Genomic DNA, 17232 nt, shown 5'->3' with positions numbered 1-17232 from the left:
AATGGAAGTTTTGAGAAGTCTTTTTTTTAAAAAAAAGGCTTTCGGGTCCATTCTGGTAAACTAAGTGATGGCTCGAGGTTCTTTTGGAGGGGGTGGGGGGGTTGACTGATGATGAAGGGTGTGGGCTGTTTTGTTCTTTGTGGTGGGGATGTGTCAGGAAACTCATTGAATATGCTGATCTGCCCCTCGTGCTGTTATGTAGTGCAGCGCCAAGGCTTGACCCCGGTGCTGTGCCGTACCAACACCGAGCCGCCCTGAGCATGAATAGTCCCCTGCGGTCGCTTGCATCACCAGACTTAGAAATAACGAAATCGAAGTTATGCCTCTTGTGATAAATAGCAAACAGGCATCACAATTGGCAGAATCGTAAAATGATCACACACATACACACACAATTAACAGTGCAAGTTACTGACACGTATCCAGTTGACCAAAAGCAATGTAAAATATAAACGATTCACTGCTGATAAGAAGTTGTGTTATCTAAATGGGGAGGGGGGCAGTGATAAATGTCGCAGTAAATGTGCAATTCAGCAAGCAGGGGAACATGCAGAGCCAACAGTTTGTATAAAACTTTCCTAACTTATTTCATAAATGCATTTTCTAGAATGAAAGGGTTTTCATATTTGAATTTCAGAACATACCAAAGTCAACTGTCTCGTTTAGAAAATCGGAATGAAGTGCAAAGATTTCTTTAGGTGGCTGTGCCAGTTTTTTTCTCCTAACCTATTGTTTGTCAGTACTGTGCTAATAACGGTTTAGTAGGGCATGCAGACATCTCCCTGTTAGAGGACTGGTGCTGAGTTATGCTGCTTCCGGGGCCTGGGTGCAGAGAACCTTAGTGCTGAACGGTTTTAGTGCAAACGCAATGTCCCAACTCTCGAACACGCCTTTTCCCAACTAGCATCAGGAGGAGGGAAAAAAGACAGCTCGGAGACCTACATCAACCAGGTTCCACAACCTTTACTTCCAAAGCCAGCTTCACCAGAAGCTGGAGAAGACTTCAAAACAAGGCTGCAGCATGGCCGGCCAGACGTTCTCACTTTTTCTTCTGGGAACTTTGCTTATAGTTCATGGTAGTTCAGAAGGTAAGAAGGTGCATAAGTTTGGCAACTTTTTATTTTTGGATATTTATTATAGCTATTCTGGTGAAGTGAATGATGAGTGTAATTTTACTCAATACGTTATTCAGACTTTTAAAATAAAATTGCACTTTGTACATTTCTAGCATTACTTTTGTTGGAGTACAGCCTTTGGTATTTAAGAGATTTAGATATCAATTAATTTCAGATTATTCTGGAATACAATATTAACCAGTAAGTTTAAAATAGTTTAACAGGGAAGAAAATAGCTAAGTTTAACAATTTAGTTAGCACTCAAAACTAACAGCTTTTCAAATTTACATTTACTGAAGAAATGAGCGAAAAGTACCAGGTAAAAACGCACGTTGATAGGAACCGTACGGCAAAATTCCGCCATTGACAATAAGCCGCATCGGTTCAACGGAAGTTCACGATTTTTCTAAAATAGTTTTGTAACTGAAAGAAACGATGTAATACGTTTAATTTCGACAAGATGACCCATGCATCAGGTGAAAAGTTTTACTGTTTTTCACCACAATTTCACCACAAACCGATATTTTCTCTGTTGCACAAAGTTCCACTCAGCTGAAGATTTGCAATTTCTTCCTGGCGAACTTTTAGTGAGTTCCCTTGTTGCTAGGTAACATTGTTGCGCATGTGACTAGCAGACATAGCGAATCTGTTAATTGGTCTAGTGCCATTAAGCTGACTTCCAGATCCCTTTTCTACATAGTGTTGGCGAATTCATCACTCACTTTCCTCCAGCCACCGTTATGTTACAGTGTGACTTCACGTCCCTTAATTGTGTAGGGAGATGTTGGAAATATTCTAAGAGCACCGTGTCTTGGGCACTGCTGCAACACTGTTGTGCGGTTCTCAAACTGCTCCATCTCTAATCTCTTTCCATGGCCAGTGTAATCTCCTTACAGTAAATCAAGTAACTAATTATACTACAGCCGCTCGAGAAAAGCAGACATCCTGTTTCAGAAGGCTTTTCGGTGTAACGCTGGGTTAATATTCTTTGTTCTGACTAAAGGGTTAACCTCTTTGGAAGAGTAATTGCTTTAAATTACGCCTTAGTTTAAGGAAGAACATTTACTGTGCTCGGAAAGTACCTGCTCAAGTTTTATTTTGTTCCGGGGGGGTAACCACGCAATCTTTAATTGGCGTGATTGTATGTTGTTTCCAGGATTGCAATTATTGGGTTTCAAATACGTGTGTGGTGTCACATTCAATGGAGATGCATCATTTTTCAGATTTCTTGAATTTTGCAGATTATCAAAGCTGAGCCTCGTTTATGCACATCTGATGGATGCCAGTTTCTCACACACACTTTCAAAATTTGTTTTTGATATAAAATCACAAACTCAAGTAAAAAACTACTGCTGATCTTAGAGGGTGATATGTACAAAAATATATACCTTTTCCAATATTTTCTATTACTGACCCACAGCTTGAGTTCTTCACAAACCATCCAGCTGCACATCAGATTTTAGGATACTAGAGTTATACTGTTGCCTGTGACTGGAAACAAGTTTGAAATCCCATGTTGTATGCCTTCATTTCTCCTCACTAATATTCACTTGGGTCAAGACTCTGAACTGGTACTAGAGTAATACTGTAATTTTTACATTATTGCAAAGCAGAACCCACTTTGAATAATGCAGGTGCCAGTGTTTACATAAGGTATCTCCATTTAAATGCAAGACAGAAATATGCTATTTTGTTTATTACTTCAAATCAAGCAAGGCTAAAACATTTTCTACTCTAATTTGGCAGGTAAGTAGCAATACATGCATACCACATTAGTAATAGATATTGTAGAACAATTGCAAAACAGCAATCACTAGTAAACAAGTAAAAAGCAGAAAAAAAGAACTGCGGATGCTGGAAATCAGAAACAATTAGAAATCTCTCTCTCTCTGGTCTCCATCTAATTATTGTTTACTACTTCTCCTCTCCCACCCCTTCTCTACCGTAGATACCAATCATCCTCGCTACAGTCAGTTCCAAAGAAGGGTTCCTGGACCCAAAACATTAACTCTGCTTTCTCTCCACAGATGCTGCCAGAGCTGCTGAGTTTTTACAGCAATTTCTGATTTTGTAGCAATCACTAAGACATTAACTTGATATTTTAACATCTTTATAATCATACTTTGACCCTGCAATGATATCAAAACCTGAATAGCTAGGTAACTTCATGAAATTTTAATATGCATACTGTTTGATTCTTCTGTGATTTTATTGGTAAGACTGATATATGCTTTGATGAAATTATCCCTCACTCTTCTCAACTTTAGAGTATATAGTTCCAATCTCCTCTGTCATGCCTCTTAGGTTAGTTGCATCATTCCAGGAATTATCCTAATGAACCTCTGCTGCACTTTCTCTATTGTACACCTCTATATTTGTACTCAAATCATCTTACAATAAAGGTCATGTGTCTTCCTGATTGAAAGTGGGGGGGGGGGCGATGGTATCATGGTATTATTGCAGACTATTAATCTAGAGACCCAGATAATGTTCTGGGGACCTGGGTTCAAATCCCACCATGGCATATGGTGGAATTGAATTCAATAAATATCCAGAATTAAAAATCTGATGATGACCATGAATCTGTTGTCAATTGTTGGGGGAAAAAAACCCATCGAGTTCACTAATGTCCTTTTAGGAAAGGAAACTGCCATCCTTACCTGGTCTAGCCTACATGTGACTCCAGACGCACAGCAATGTGGTTGACTCATAACTACCCTCTGGGCAATTAGGGATGGGCAATAAATGCTGGCCTGGCCAACGACACCCTCCTCCCATGAATGATTAAAGTAAAGCTAAGGTGCAGATACAGCATGCAGAGTCTTATGAACAATGACAGCCAGGTCCTTCTGGACATCAACACTTACTAATCACTCAACATTTAATAAATCGGCACACCTCTCCTTCCTACCAAACTGGACAACTTAGTCACAGAGTCATAGAGCAGAGAAACAGACCCTTTGGTGCAACTCGTCCATGCTGATCAAGTTTCCCAATCTAAACTAGTCCCATTTGACCAATATCCTTCTAAACCCTTCCTATTCATATACCTGTCCAAATGTCTTTTAAATGTTGTAACTGTACCTGTATCCATCATTTCCTGTAGCAGTTCATTCCACATATGAACTACCCTCTCTGTTAAAAAGTTGCTCCTCAGGTCCCATTTAAATCCTTCTCCCCTCACCTTAAAAATATGCCCCCTAGTTTTGAACTCCCCACCCAGGAGTTTGATGGAATGCTCTCACTTGCCTGAATGGGTTTAGCTTCAACAACACTCAAGAAGCTTGACGCTATCCAGGTCAAAGCAGCCTGTTTGATTGGCATCACATCCACAGGCATCGACTCCCTCCACCACCGACTCTCAGTAGCAGCAGTGTGTACTATCTAGAAGATGCACTGCAGAAATTCACCAAAGATCCTCAGGCAGAACTTTAAAAACCCATGGCCATCTAGAAGGACAAGGGCAGCAAACATATGGGAACACTACCACCTTCAAGTTCCCCTCCAGGTCACTCACCATCCTGACCGGGAAATATATTGTCGTTCCTTTATGGTCACTGAGTCAATATCCTGGAATTCCCTCCCTTATAGCATTGTGGGTCAACCCACAGCAGGAGGACTGCAGCGGTTCAAGAAGGCAGCTCACCACCACCTTCTCAAGGGCAACTAGGGATGGGCAGGAAATGCAGCTCAGCCAGCCATGCCCACATCCCATAAATGATATTAAAAAAATCTCATACAGATTCTAGAAATTTGCCTTCCAAAGCATTTGTGCTCATTAGATTTACCCAGACCATACATGGGGTTAAATCAACTATAATAATTGCATTACCCTTGCCATGTGACCTGTAATTTCTAGATTTATGCCATGCCGTTCGTGGCCTATAAACAATGTTTGCTGCCCCTTGTTCACTGTTACTTAATTCCACCCAACTAGATTCTACATCTTGTTCTTCTCTCAATACAAAATAAGAACCTCTCTCAGTAATTTACTTTAATCCCATCTTTCATAACCTGCACTAATCCACCTCCTTTTCTCTTTCGCCTCTCATTCCTAAATTCAAATTCTTGAACATTCAGATCCTAGCCTTGGATAACTTTCAGCCTTGTCTTTGAAATGGAAATCATATCATACCCATTTACTTCATTGTTGATTACTGTAAACCCATCTGGTTCACTATGTCCTTTAGAGAAGGAAACCTGCTGTACTTACCCAGTCTGGTCTACAGATAACTCTAGACCCACAGTAACATGGTTGACTTTTAGCTGACCTCTGAAATGGCCTAACAACCACTCAGTTGTAGCTAATTGTTAGTGAAATGTCTGAAGGCATGAAACCAGGCAGACTGCCCGACTTCAACCTTGGAACTGGAAGCAAGAACAGAACACCCAGCTCTGTTAATCCGACAAAATCACCTTTACTCGTATCTGGGGTCACAGCTGCACAATTGTAGGATTCCCTCTAACACAATCACTACACCTCAAGAAATTCACAACATGGGAGATGTCTTGTGATGTGAAAACACAGAAATGCAATTTCTCATGAAGTAAAACTCCTTAACATTAAATTATCCAATTGATATAGTATTGATTAAATAGCATCCATGATATATTCCCCCGTTTAGTAGCTCCTGAACTTCCACAGCCTTAGAGTCCACATTCATTTGCAAAGAATCCATTAATTCACTGGCTTCAAATTTGCCAGTTTCCCAGTTAACTGAATAATCCTTTTTAAAAAATTATTTTCCCCCTTTGCAACTCCTCTTCACCTTTTTGCAGTACCTCACTACCCTGCAGCACCACTCCCCATTTGCAACTTCACCTTCCCCCATACCTTTGGCCTCCCTAACGTTACACTGCTCCATAGGCTCATCGGGCCTCCTTCCTTGCCAGCTTGCTCCCTGGGCTCCAGCCTCACCAGTCTCACTTCCCACTCTCCTAACAACACCTCCTGGCCTTGCTAGGTCTGGCATTAGGTGCTTTAATTACTGCTGTCACTCACCTTTTTGTATCTCTGGTTACAGGTTGCTTCTCTTTTGCATTTGCTGCAAAAGAGAATGTAAAGGAGAATTAGCAATTGTAGAGAATCAGTTCCTTAGAAATTCTGCATGTTCATCATATGGGGAGTGACTTTTCTCCCGCAGGTTACTCCCGTGAATGAATTTTCCTGGGCATTTTGGGACTCTTTTGTGTTGGAAGATGAATTCATCTGCTGCTGTCATGAATTTTGGATGCTGAGACATATCTGAAATAAATAAAGTGTCAACCTTCAAAGTACTTAATAGCATGACTATCTTCCTAATGGCATAAACAGCATGCCAAAGAGAGAACTTATTAATTCCATAAGCAATTGATCAGATTTAAGCTCTACAGTCCTGCTCGCATTCATTCATGTGGACAGTTAAACAGCTTTGAGGGGGATAAGGCTCAGAAGTATCCCCTTTCACAGTTATGGAGATTTCAGCATACCAGTCAAAGGATAAAGCTGAAGTATTTTCAATCATCTGTAGCCAGAGATGCTGAGTGAATGATTCATCACGGCCTCCTCTTGAGTTCACCAGCAATACAGTTGCCAGTCTTCAGCCAATTTGATTCACTGCATGTGATATTAAGAAATGTTTGGAGGCACTGGATACTGCAAAGTCAGTGTGCCCTGACAATATTCCAGCAATAGTACTGAAGACTTGTTCTCTAAAACTTGCTAGGCCCTTGGCCAGGCTGTTCCAGTACGTCTACAATACTGACATTTACCTAACAAAGTGAAAAGTAGCCCAGGTATGTCCTGTGTGCAAAAAATGCAGGATAAATCCAATGGAAGCAAGCACCACCCCATCCGAAAAAGTATGCAGTGTGGTGAAGATTAGTGGGAAGCCATGGCATTGGAAAGCCTTTATAAAAACAGAGGACAACTTAAAAAGCAATAAGGGGGGAGCAATGATAAAATATGAGAATAATCTAGCTAGTAACAGAGATTGCAGGAGTTTTTTTTTAGCTATACAAAAGGAAAGAGAGAGGCAGGGGTGGACATTGGACTGCTAGAGAAGAACTGGTGGGTAACAAAGAAATGGCAGAGAAACTGAACAGGTATTTTGCATCTGTCTTCTCAAAGGAAGGCACCAGCAGTACACCAGAACTTCAAGAGAGTCAGGTGGTAGAGATGAGTGCAGTAGCCACCGCTAAAGGGAAGGTGCTGGGGAAGCTGAAAGATCTGAAGGTGGATAAACCACCTGGACCAGATGGACTACACCTCAAGGGTCTAAAGGAGCTAGCTGAGAAGATTGTAGAAGAATTGATAGTGATCTTTCAGGAATCACTGGAGTCAGATAGGGTCACAGAGGACTGCAAAATGGCTGATGTAACACCCCTGTTTATGAAGTAAGGGAGGCAGAAGATGGGAAATTATACACCTCGGTTATTGGTAAAATTATTAGCCCATTATTAAGGGTGAGATTGTGGAGTACTTGTCAAGGAGAGACCATGCCTGACAAATCTGTTGGAATTCTTTGAGAAGGTAACGAACAAATTAGACAAAGGAGAGTCAATAGACATGATCGTTGTGAATTTGCAGAAGGCCTTTGACCAGGTGTAGCACAGGAGGCCGCTCACTAAGATAAGAGCTAATAGGGTGTTACAAATAAGGTACTGGCATGGATTGAGAATTGGCAGATGAGCATAAGGCGGAGAGTGGGGATAAAAGGGTCTTTTTCAGGATGGCAGCCAGTGACTAGTGGAGTTCTTCAGGGGTCAGTGTTGTGACCACAACTTTTCACGTTATACACTAATGATCTGGACAAAGGAACTGAGGCCATTGTTGCTAAGTTTGCAGACAATACCAGGGTTAATGGAGGGACAAGTAGAGTTGAGGAAGCAGAGAGGCTGCAGAAGGATTTGGATAGGCTAGTAGAATGGGCAAATAAGTGGTAGATGGAATACAATATGGGAAAATATAAGGTTATGCACTAGGAAGATTAAAGCCATAGAATATTTCCTAAATAGAGAACAGCTTCAGAAGACTGAAGCACAAGAAGTCCTGGTTCAGGATTCTCATTAGCATGCAAATTCATTTGGCAGTTAGGAAGCAAATGCAATGTTAACATTCATTTCAAGAGGGACAGAATACAAAAACAAGGATATACTGCTGAGACTGTACAAAGCTCTGGCCAAATCACATTTGGAATATTGTGAACAGTTTTGGGCCCCATATCTTAGGAAGGATAAGCTGGCATGGAGGAGGTCCGGAGAAGGTTTAGAAGAATGATCCTGGGGATGAAGGGCTTGTCATATGAGGAACAGTTAGGACTCTGGGTCTGTACTTGATAGAGGGAGGGTCGAGAATCTCATTGAAACTCATAGAATACCGAGAGGCCTGGGTAGAGTGGACATGGAAAAGATGTTTCCACAAGTAGGAGAGACTAGGACCCAGGATCACAGCCTCAGAGAGAAGGGAAGACTCCTTTATCTGAGAGGCGGAAGAATTTTTTTCAACCGAAGCGGGAGCGGCGATGAATCTGTGGAATCTATTGCCACATAATGCTATGGAGGCCAAATCATTGAGTGTTTTTAAGACAGAGATAGATAGGTTCTTGATGAGTAAAAGATCAAAGGCAGGAGAATGGGTTTGAGAACCATATCAACGTGCTGCCATTGAATAGTGGAGCAGCCTTGATGGGCTGAAATGGCCTTATTCTGCTGCTGTATCTTATGGTCTAATCTACTCTCAATGATCAACAAAGCAATGGAAGGTGTTATTGGCAACGCTATCAAGAACCACTTGCCCAGTAATAGCTTGCTCACTGATACTCATGCTGGGTTCCATCAGGGCCATTTAGCTTCTGACCCCATTACTGTCTAGTACAAAGACAGTCACAAGAGCTGAACTCCAGAGGTCAAGTAAAACCCCTTGACACCAGGCAGCATTTAACTAAATGTGGCACAAAACAAAAATGAGTCAATAGGATTCGAGGAAATCTCTCTGCTGATTCAATCAAACTGAGCAGCAAAAGATGGTCATGGTTGTTGGAGGTCAATCATCTCAGTCCTAAGACTTCACTGCAGGAATTCTTCAGGTAGGGTCCTGAGCCTAATATTCTTTACCTTCAACAATGACCTTCATCAATCATGACATCAGAATGTGCAATCATTAGTGAACATACCCAGTATTTTTACCATTTGTGACACCTCAGATACTGAGACATTTTCATATGTAGAAAGATCTGGACAATATCCACATTTGGGCTAATAAGTGGTAAGCAACATGCATGGCAAAGCGATCGCCATCTTCAGTGTGAAGAGATTCAGTCATCTGCTCTTAACGTTCAGTGGCTTAACCATCATCGAATCACCTACTAGCAACATCTTGACCAAAACCTGAATTGGATCAGCTATATAAATATTGTGTTTGCAAAAGCAATCAGAGGCTGGGAATGCTGTGGTGAGTAACTGAGAAAGTGACTTCCTAAAGTCCATCACTTGCAGCTACAAGAGTATTCAGGAAGCTGAACACCATCAAAGACAAAGCAGCCTGCTTTCTTGGCAACACATTCAGCACCTTAAACATTCTCTTATTCCATAAAGCCATAAGATATAGGAGCACAACTGTCTTATCGAGTCTGCTCAGCCATCCAATCATGGCTGATATGATCCTCAACCTCATTCCTATAAAATGAAGGGGGCAGTTGGACAAAGCCCCAGAGCTAACTGTCATCTGCCAGAGCTAACAGACCTTACTTCAAGAGAGAATTGCTGGCTCTCACAGCCTCCTCTATGTCTGAGAGAAAGCACCATCTAAATAACAACAGTACAACTAGTTAATAGTCCTGGCAGAAGAATCAATGGAGAAGGCACAGAACATTCTGCAAGATATGTAACCTGGCTGTAATTTTGAGAGACTAAATTCTTGTTTTATAAAAAAGCGGGACTTGTATTTATTGGAACAGCATACCATTAGAATCTTGCTATATTTGGGAATAGTTAGTAATTAGAAGGGATTTATTCAGTTTGTTAATAGTATAGTTAATTTGTTCACTGTTAAGAGTTAGATAAATAATTTGTTACTTGTTGATTTTGAAGTAATGGTGAGTGATTTATTTTATTTAACCACTAGAAGTTGCTGAAAAGCAGGTTACATCACTTTTCACACTCCTTTCACAGATTATGGGGCGAGGTGCTCCTCTTTGGATGTTTCGGTTTTAGTTCTCAGGGAAGTGGGTTAACCTCCAATTTATAACACTTTGTAAGTCAGGAACCTATTTATCTCACTCTTAGAAGTCCTTAATGACCCCACTTTCACTACTCTCGGGGAAGAGATTTCCAAAAGTAGAGAGAAAAGAAATTCCTCATCTTCATTTTAAATGGGAGACGCTCAGAGAAGGTTTGCTCAACAGATATCTGGGCTATCTATTGGGAGAGGCAATGACCTAGTGGTATTATCACTGTACTGTTAATCTGGAGATCCAGATAACATTCTGGGGACCCAGGTTTGAATCCTGCCACGGCAGATGGTGGAATTTGAATTCAATAAATATCTGGAATTAAGAGTCTAATGATGACCATAAATTCATTGCCGATTGTCAGGAAAAACTCATCTGATTGACTAATGTCCTTTAGGAAAGGAAACTGCGATCTTTACCTGGTCTGGCCTACATGTGACTCCAGACCCACAGCAATGTGGTTGACTCTTAACTGCCCTCTGGGCAATTAGGGATGGGCAATAAATGCTGGCCTGGCCAGTGACACCCTCATCCTCTGAATACATTTAAAAAAAAATCTGGGATGTAGAAAGTTATCTTTTGAGGAATTGTTGTATCTGTATCCAAAGGAATTTAGAAGAATGAAAATCTTGAGGGTACTTGACCAGGTGAATGCTGAAAGATATTTCACCTCGTGACAGAGACTAGAACTGGGATTTTTAAAAATAAGCAATCTCCCATTTAAAATGAAGCTGAGGTTTTTTTTCTCTCTCTCAGCAACTTGTGCATTTTTGGAAATCTCTTCCCCTCAGAGTAGTGAAGGTGGGGTCAGTAAGCACTTCTAAGAGTGAGGTAGATAGGTTCTTGACTAACAAAGGGAGTTAAAGTCATTGCAGATAGGGAGGGGAGTGGAGATGAGGCCACAATCAATCAGCCATGATCTTACTGAATGGTGGAGTTAGAGGGGCCAAATGGCTTACTCCGACTACAAATTCATGTTTGTGTTTAGAATGGGTCTGTGCTATGCCATTTTCAGATTGCTACATTATAGTATACTTCGATAGTATTGTCTCTTGCTCAAGGGACACAGTAGCAAATAAAACAGAAATAATGGATGGCTTTTGGAAAGAGCTATTAACCTGAGTCACTTGCAAAAAGTATTAGCACAATTGATTTCAAAACATAGTTCATGAGATCAGCTTCCAACATGACAATATAAGAAGGTGAATTCAATAACATTTTTCAATTTGTCTGTTAGTGCCAATAATATTACCATGAGAGTCAGGATGTTTAAAGTTATCAAATAAATAACTGCTCTATAAGGTAATTCCCGAAATTAACAGATTATACCCATAAATCCATCTTTCAGATGGAGCAATAAATATCAGCAGGAAGCAATCAGTCAGCCACACTAAATGTTATAGAGATGAAAGTACTTATACAGAGATGGGGAAGAGATGAGCACTTTGTGCATAAGAACTGCTTCTAGTACTTTTACTTTATTTCTTAAATAAGGAGACCATAGTTCTGATAAAGTCAGAAAAGGTTTCATTTGCCATGTGACAAGACAAAAGTTATGAGAATATTAGCTAATTGTTTACCCGAGTTCTGTGTTCCCATTAAAAGGTAACTGTCTGCTCTAAATAGCATTTTCTTTTGGCTGACTAAGCATTGATTAAAGCAAAGGTTAACAAAAATGTAATATATTACAAAAGCCATGCAAGCACGTTTTAAATTGAGTTCAGCCAAGCCAAACATTTGCTTACTAGTAAATTGTCTGTGATAATGTCAAAGCCATTTTGTAGGATATACATCTTCTTTATATACACAAAATTGGGAGAAACATCAGGAATATTCTCTAGATCCCACCTTTTGGTTAGAGACTCTAATTACATTAGCTATCATTTATGCATAGACCTTAGATTGTATATGCTTCAGTGTTAAATACAGTTATAAAAGTGAGACGAAAAAACATCATAAGTAGAAGTGCTGACATACACTAGATATTTAACATAAATAAGCAATCTCCTTGTTCAGGGATAACAATAACTTAGATTTATGGAACATATTATTAGAAAGTTTTTCAAAGTATTTTGCAGGAATATAAGCAGACCGAAATCGATAATATTTCCAAGGAAACGTTTTAGGAGGGGTGTCTGAAAGATTGGTCAGAGCTGGGTTTTAATAAGCATCTAATAAGAGGGAAGGGAAATGGAGTGTGGAAAGATTCAGGGTGGAATTCTAGAATGTTAGGTTGACATTGCTGATGGTGTGACTGCAAATGGTAGAAGAAATAGAGGGAGGTAGACAGAACAAGCTAGAGGAGGACCTAAAATATTGGGGAAAATGAGGCTTGTAGAGGTTTCAGAGATAGGTTGGGGTGAAGCTTTCAAAAATTGTTAACACTAAAATGAAGTTTAAGCAGGTATGGCATGCATATAACGTGCCCACTCCTAGTACCTGGGGTGTTTGCCATTTACTCAGTAAGGGTTGTGAGATAGTTCACTGCTACCAATCTTCTTTTGTCTTTGCTTTATCTTGAGGGGGCTATATAATGATAATTGTAGAGTGTACATCAACATAGAGTATCTACAGAAGAGGCACTGTTCTTAGATAACAAGGCGGTTTATTGCATGATAACAATAAGAACAACCAAATGTGGTCAGGCATAATTTCTAGAGCCTTTGAGAACTGGTAGATTTATCAGCCCTCTTTAAAAGCTAGAGCAGAACAGTCTTCAAATTGCTTTTGATGGGTTTGATGATTAATAGTGATTAACGTCTATTAAAAACATAAGTAACCTTGTAACCATCCAGTTGCTGCATTAAGGTATGTAGACTAGAAAACGTGTTGCTCAGTTCCTGAAGTTTGCTGATCTGAGTCATGTTTTTATCTATTTTTGAAGGGACTGATCGAATCTTAAACAGATACACATTAAGGACTTTGTTAATGTTTGCATTGGGCATGTTTGCCGAAAGAAAAGTCATACGTCCTAATACCTTGGGTTCCCTTCAGTTTTCTGTTTCAGTGGAACAATATTTCTAATGAGGGAAGGACTTTTTTCTTGAAGACCTAGGGTGGAATCTTATGGAATTGGGGTCTCACCTGCTGGCTGGAGAGCTAGCGAGAAATCCACAGTGCCTTCTTTTTTAGAAAGGCTCACTGAACCGGATGTGAGTCAGTCAGTGCTGAGGCTCCTGCAGGTTGTGCACTGGAATCAAGACCTTGGGAGTGGAATTCCTGCCTAGTGAGAGCTGCTGGCCAATTAGGAGCCAGCATCTCTTGTGCTCAGCACAAGTGAAGAGGCCATGGCTGCTACTTGGAAGGACACATCCAATCCAGCCAGCAATGTTCTCAGACGACCCAGGCCATAGTAAGTATTGTGCAGGTTGTGAGGAGTTCAGAGCACAGGGTCAGAAGAAAGGGAAGGAGTGTGGCTCTCATCGTGTTTTCCCATCCCATGTTCAAACCCTCAGTCAGGCCTTTAATCACTTCACTGACACTTGACCCACTCATGCATGGTGATAGCCCTGTATGCAATGAGGGTTAATCCCAAAGAGGCAGGATAAGGTTAATTGGTTGTTAAGAGTTTGATTAATACTTGACTTTGTTATCAGTAAAAAATTTTTGGACCTAAACAGTCTTGGCAGGAAGTCATCTTTAGGTATCTCCTCAAGCTATTTGTATACTTGGCTTTCTTATGACTTCAAGGTGTCCTTTTTTTCTTAGTTTGTGGAGGAATCCTACCTAGCATTGCAAACCTTAATGTCGCAATGTGGCTCAAGGTAGCTCAGTAATAATAAGGTTAAGGTTAGAAAATGAGGATTGGAAAATTTACCCTTTCAACTCATCCAAAACTCGCTTTCCTATTCCAAACCAAATTTCTATCTCAGTCACTAAGTATCCTTATAGATCTAAAATATCTCCTGATCTTTCAGGAATTTCATTTTATATTTTGGAAAATAGGCAAGGGGCCTAACTTTACTATCACTTTTTATAAAAGCAATTATAGAAAAAAAACAATGTTACAGTGTTTTTTTTCATCTGAGGAGCCAAAGAGTGTATATTAACATGGAAATGAAGTCCAATTGAAGATACAGTTGTTTGATGCTGGATATTTTTAATCTATCAATTAAGCATCATATAGTGCAATGGCTTTACAAATTATTATAGACCAAGTAAAATATTAGAACTTTAGACTATGGATTGAGTATCCATATCAAAAGGTCAGAAACATTGATACTTAGAAGGAATATAAGAGAAAGAACTACAGTGAAGTTTGTAGTGGATGGCATCACACTGGAAGAAATTGATATGTAAATCTGTTGAGGACAAATGACAGTAAAAAAAATGGCAGGTGTGATGCAGAAGTTAGAAGAAGGATAAAGATGGTTAGAATAATTAATTAGGGTAGAGAAGTCCTCAGGGCCTGATGGTATCTACCTTAGGCTATTAAGAGAGGCAAGACAGGAGATTGCTGGGGCCTTGTCCGCGATCTTTGTATCCTCATTAGCCACTGGAGAGATTCTGGAGGACTGGCAAGTAGCTAATGTTGTTTCTCTGTTCAAGAAGGGAAATAGGGATAATCCAGGAAACTATAGACCGGTAAGTCTCACATCGGTTATTGGGAAGCTATTGGATAGCATTCTTAGAGATAGGATTTACGCACATTAGGGGGAGCATGGCCTAATTAGGGACATTCAGCATGGCTTTGTGCAGGGCAGATCATGTCTTATTAACTTGATTGAATTTTTCAATGAGGTGACGAAGGCGATAGATAAGGGTAGATCAGTAGATGTTGGTTACGTGGATTTCAGTAAGGCTTTCAACAAGGTCCCTCATGATGGGTTTATCCAGAAGATTAAGATGCATGAGATTGATGGTAACTTGGCCGTGTGGATTCAGAATTGGCTTGCCCATAAAAGGCAGAGGGTAGTGGTGGAAGGGTGTTTTTCAGCCTGGAGGACCATGACTATTGGTGTTCCACAGGAATCCGTACTGGGATCTCTGCTGTTTGTGATATATATATATCTGACTTAGATGAAAATGTAGATGGGGGAGTTAGTAAGTTTGTAGATGACACAAAGATCAGGGGAGTTGTGGATAGTGTAGAAGGTTGTCAAAGAAGATATAGATCAGTTGCAGATACGGGCGGAGAAATAGCAGATGGAGTTTAATCTTGTAAGTGTGAGGTGCTGCGCTTTGGGAGGTCAAAGTTAAGGAAAAGGAAACAGTTAATGGTAGGACTCTGAACAGCAGTGATTACAGAAGGATCTTGAGATTCAAGTCTATAGCTCCCTGAAAGTAGCCATGCAAGGAGATAGGATGGTAAAGAAGGAGTATATCATGCTTGCCTTTATTGTTTGGGGAATTGAGCACAAGAATCAGGATGTCATTTTTGGTTAGACCACACTTAGAGTATTGCATTCAATTCTGGTCGCCACATTACAGGAAGGATGTGGAGGCCTTGGAGAGGGTGCAGAAGAGGTTTACCAGGATGTTGCCTGGATTAGAGGGTATGAGCTATAAGGAGAGACTAGAAAAACCTGGGTTGTTTTCTCTTGCGTAGAGGAGACTGAGGAACGACTTGATAGAAGTTTATAAAATTATGAGATGCATAGATAGGGTTGACAGTCAGCATCTTTTTCCCAGAATTGAAACGTCTAATACTAGGAGGCATGCATTTAAGGTGAGAGGGGGAAGTTCAAAGAAGATGTGAAGGGCAAGTTTTTTTAAACAGAGAGTGGTAGGTCTGGAATGCACTGCCAGGGATGGTGGTGGAGGCAGATACGATAAGGGCATTTAAGGGACTTTTAGATAAGCACACGAATATGCAAGGAATGGAGAGATTAGTTTCATTTGGCATTATTTCCAGCACAATGTCGTGGGCCAGAAGAGCCGTTCCTGTGCTGTACAGTTCTGCGTTCTATGAACGATATGTTAAAATGAAGAAAACTCAAGTTTGTAACAAGGAAAGGAAACACATAAGATGTTGCTTTTAATCCGCTTTCCTGTATGCTTCAGAATCTTAGATAATAAGTAAAGATCTACAGAAAAAATAGTGGTATTTGTGTTTACTCTGAGCTTTCCTTATATAGGACATAAGACAAATAAAACAGAGAAGCGTAGAAAATAGGAGCAAGATTAGGTCATTTAATACATTCAATATGATGGTGGCTGATCATCCAATGCACATCGCCATACCCTTTGATCCGCTTAGTCCTAAAAACTATATCTAAGTCCTTCTTGAAAACATTCAATGGTTTGGCCTGTGACTGCTTTCTGTGGCAAAGAATTCCACAGACTTACCACTCTCTGGATGAAGAAATTTTTCCTATCTCAGTTCTAAATGGCCTACCCCTTATTCTTAGACTGTGATCTCTGGTTCAGAACTCCACAGTCATTGGAAACATCCTTCCTGCATTCATCCTGTCCAGTTCTGTCAGAATTTTATAAGTTTCTATGAGATCCCCCTTTTTCAGTCTAAACTCTGGAGAATATAGCATCTCTTGATATGTCAGTTCTGCCATCCCTGGAATCAGACTGGTAAACTTTTGTTGTACTCCTTGCATAGCCAGAACATCCATCCTCAGATAATGACACCAAAACTGCACACAATACTCCAGGTGTTGGTCTTATCAATGCCTTGTAGAGTTGCAGCAAGACATCCTTGTTTCTGTACCGGAATCCTCTTGCTATGAAGACCAACATACCATTTATCTTATTCACTGTCTGCTGCACCTGCGTGCTCACTGTCAGTGACTGATCTACAAGGACACTCGGGTATCATTGCATATCTCCTTTTTCAATCCATTGCTATTCAGATAATGTTTCAGAGATAGTAGGAACTGCAGATGCTGGAGAATCTGAGATAACAAGGTGTAGAGCTGGATGAACACAGCAGGCCAAGCAGCATCAGAGGAGCAGGA

At 40.4% G+C, this 17232-nt stretch overlaps 1 protein-coding gene across 1 annotated transcript in view; it reads left to right on the top strand.

The window, feature by feature from the left end:
- The first annotated feature begins 943 nt into the window (after positions 1-943).
- The window catches only part of lrp2a (low density lipoprotein receptor-related protein 2a), a 286554-nt gene continuing 270265 nt past the window's right edge, over positions 944-17232 (top strand). The window contains exon 1 of the mRNA XM_048599223.1: positions 944-1088. Within this exon, the coding sequence (XP_048455180.1) occupies positions 1022-1088 (67 nt within the window). The 5' untranslated portion in view covers positions 944-1021. The remainder of the gene's footprint in view (positions 1089-17232) is intronic.

This window comes from Rhincodon typus, chromosome 7 (genome assembly GCF_021869965.1).
Source record: "Rhincodon typus isolate 14 chromosome 7, sRhiTyp1.1, whole genome shotgun sequence".
In the NCBI taxonomy this organism is placed as follows: Eukaryota; Metazoa; Chordata; class Chondrichthyes; order Orectolobiformes; family Rhincodontidae; genus Rhincodon; species Rhincodon typus.
Note: the sequence above shows the minus strand (reverse complement) of the source record. Positions and strands in the feature narration are given on the sequence as shown.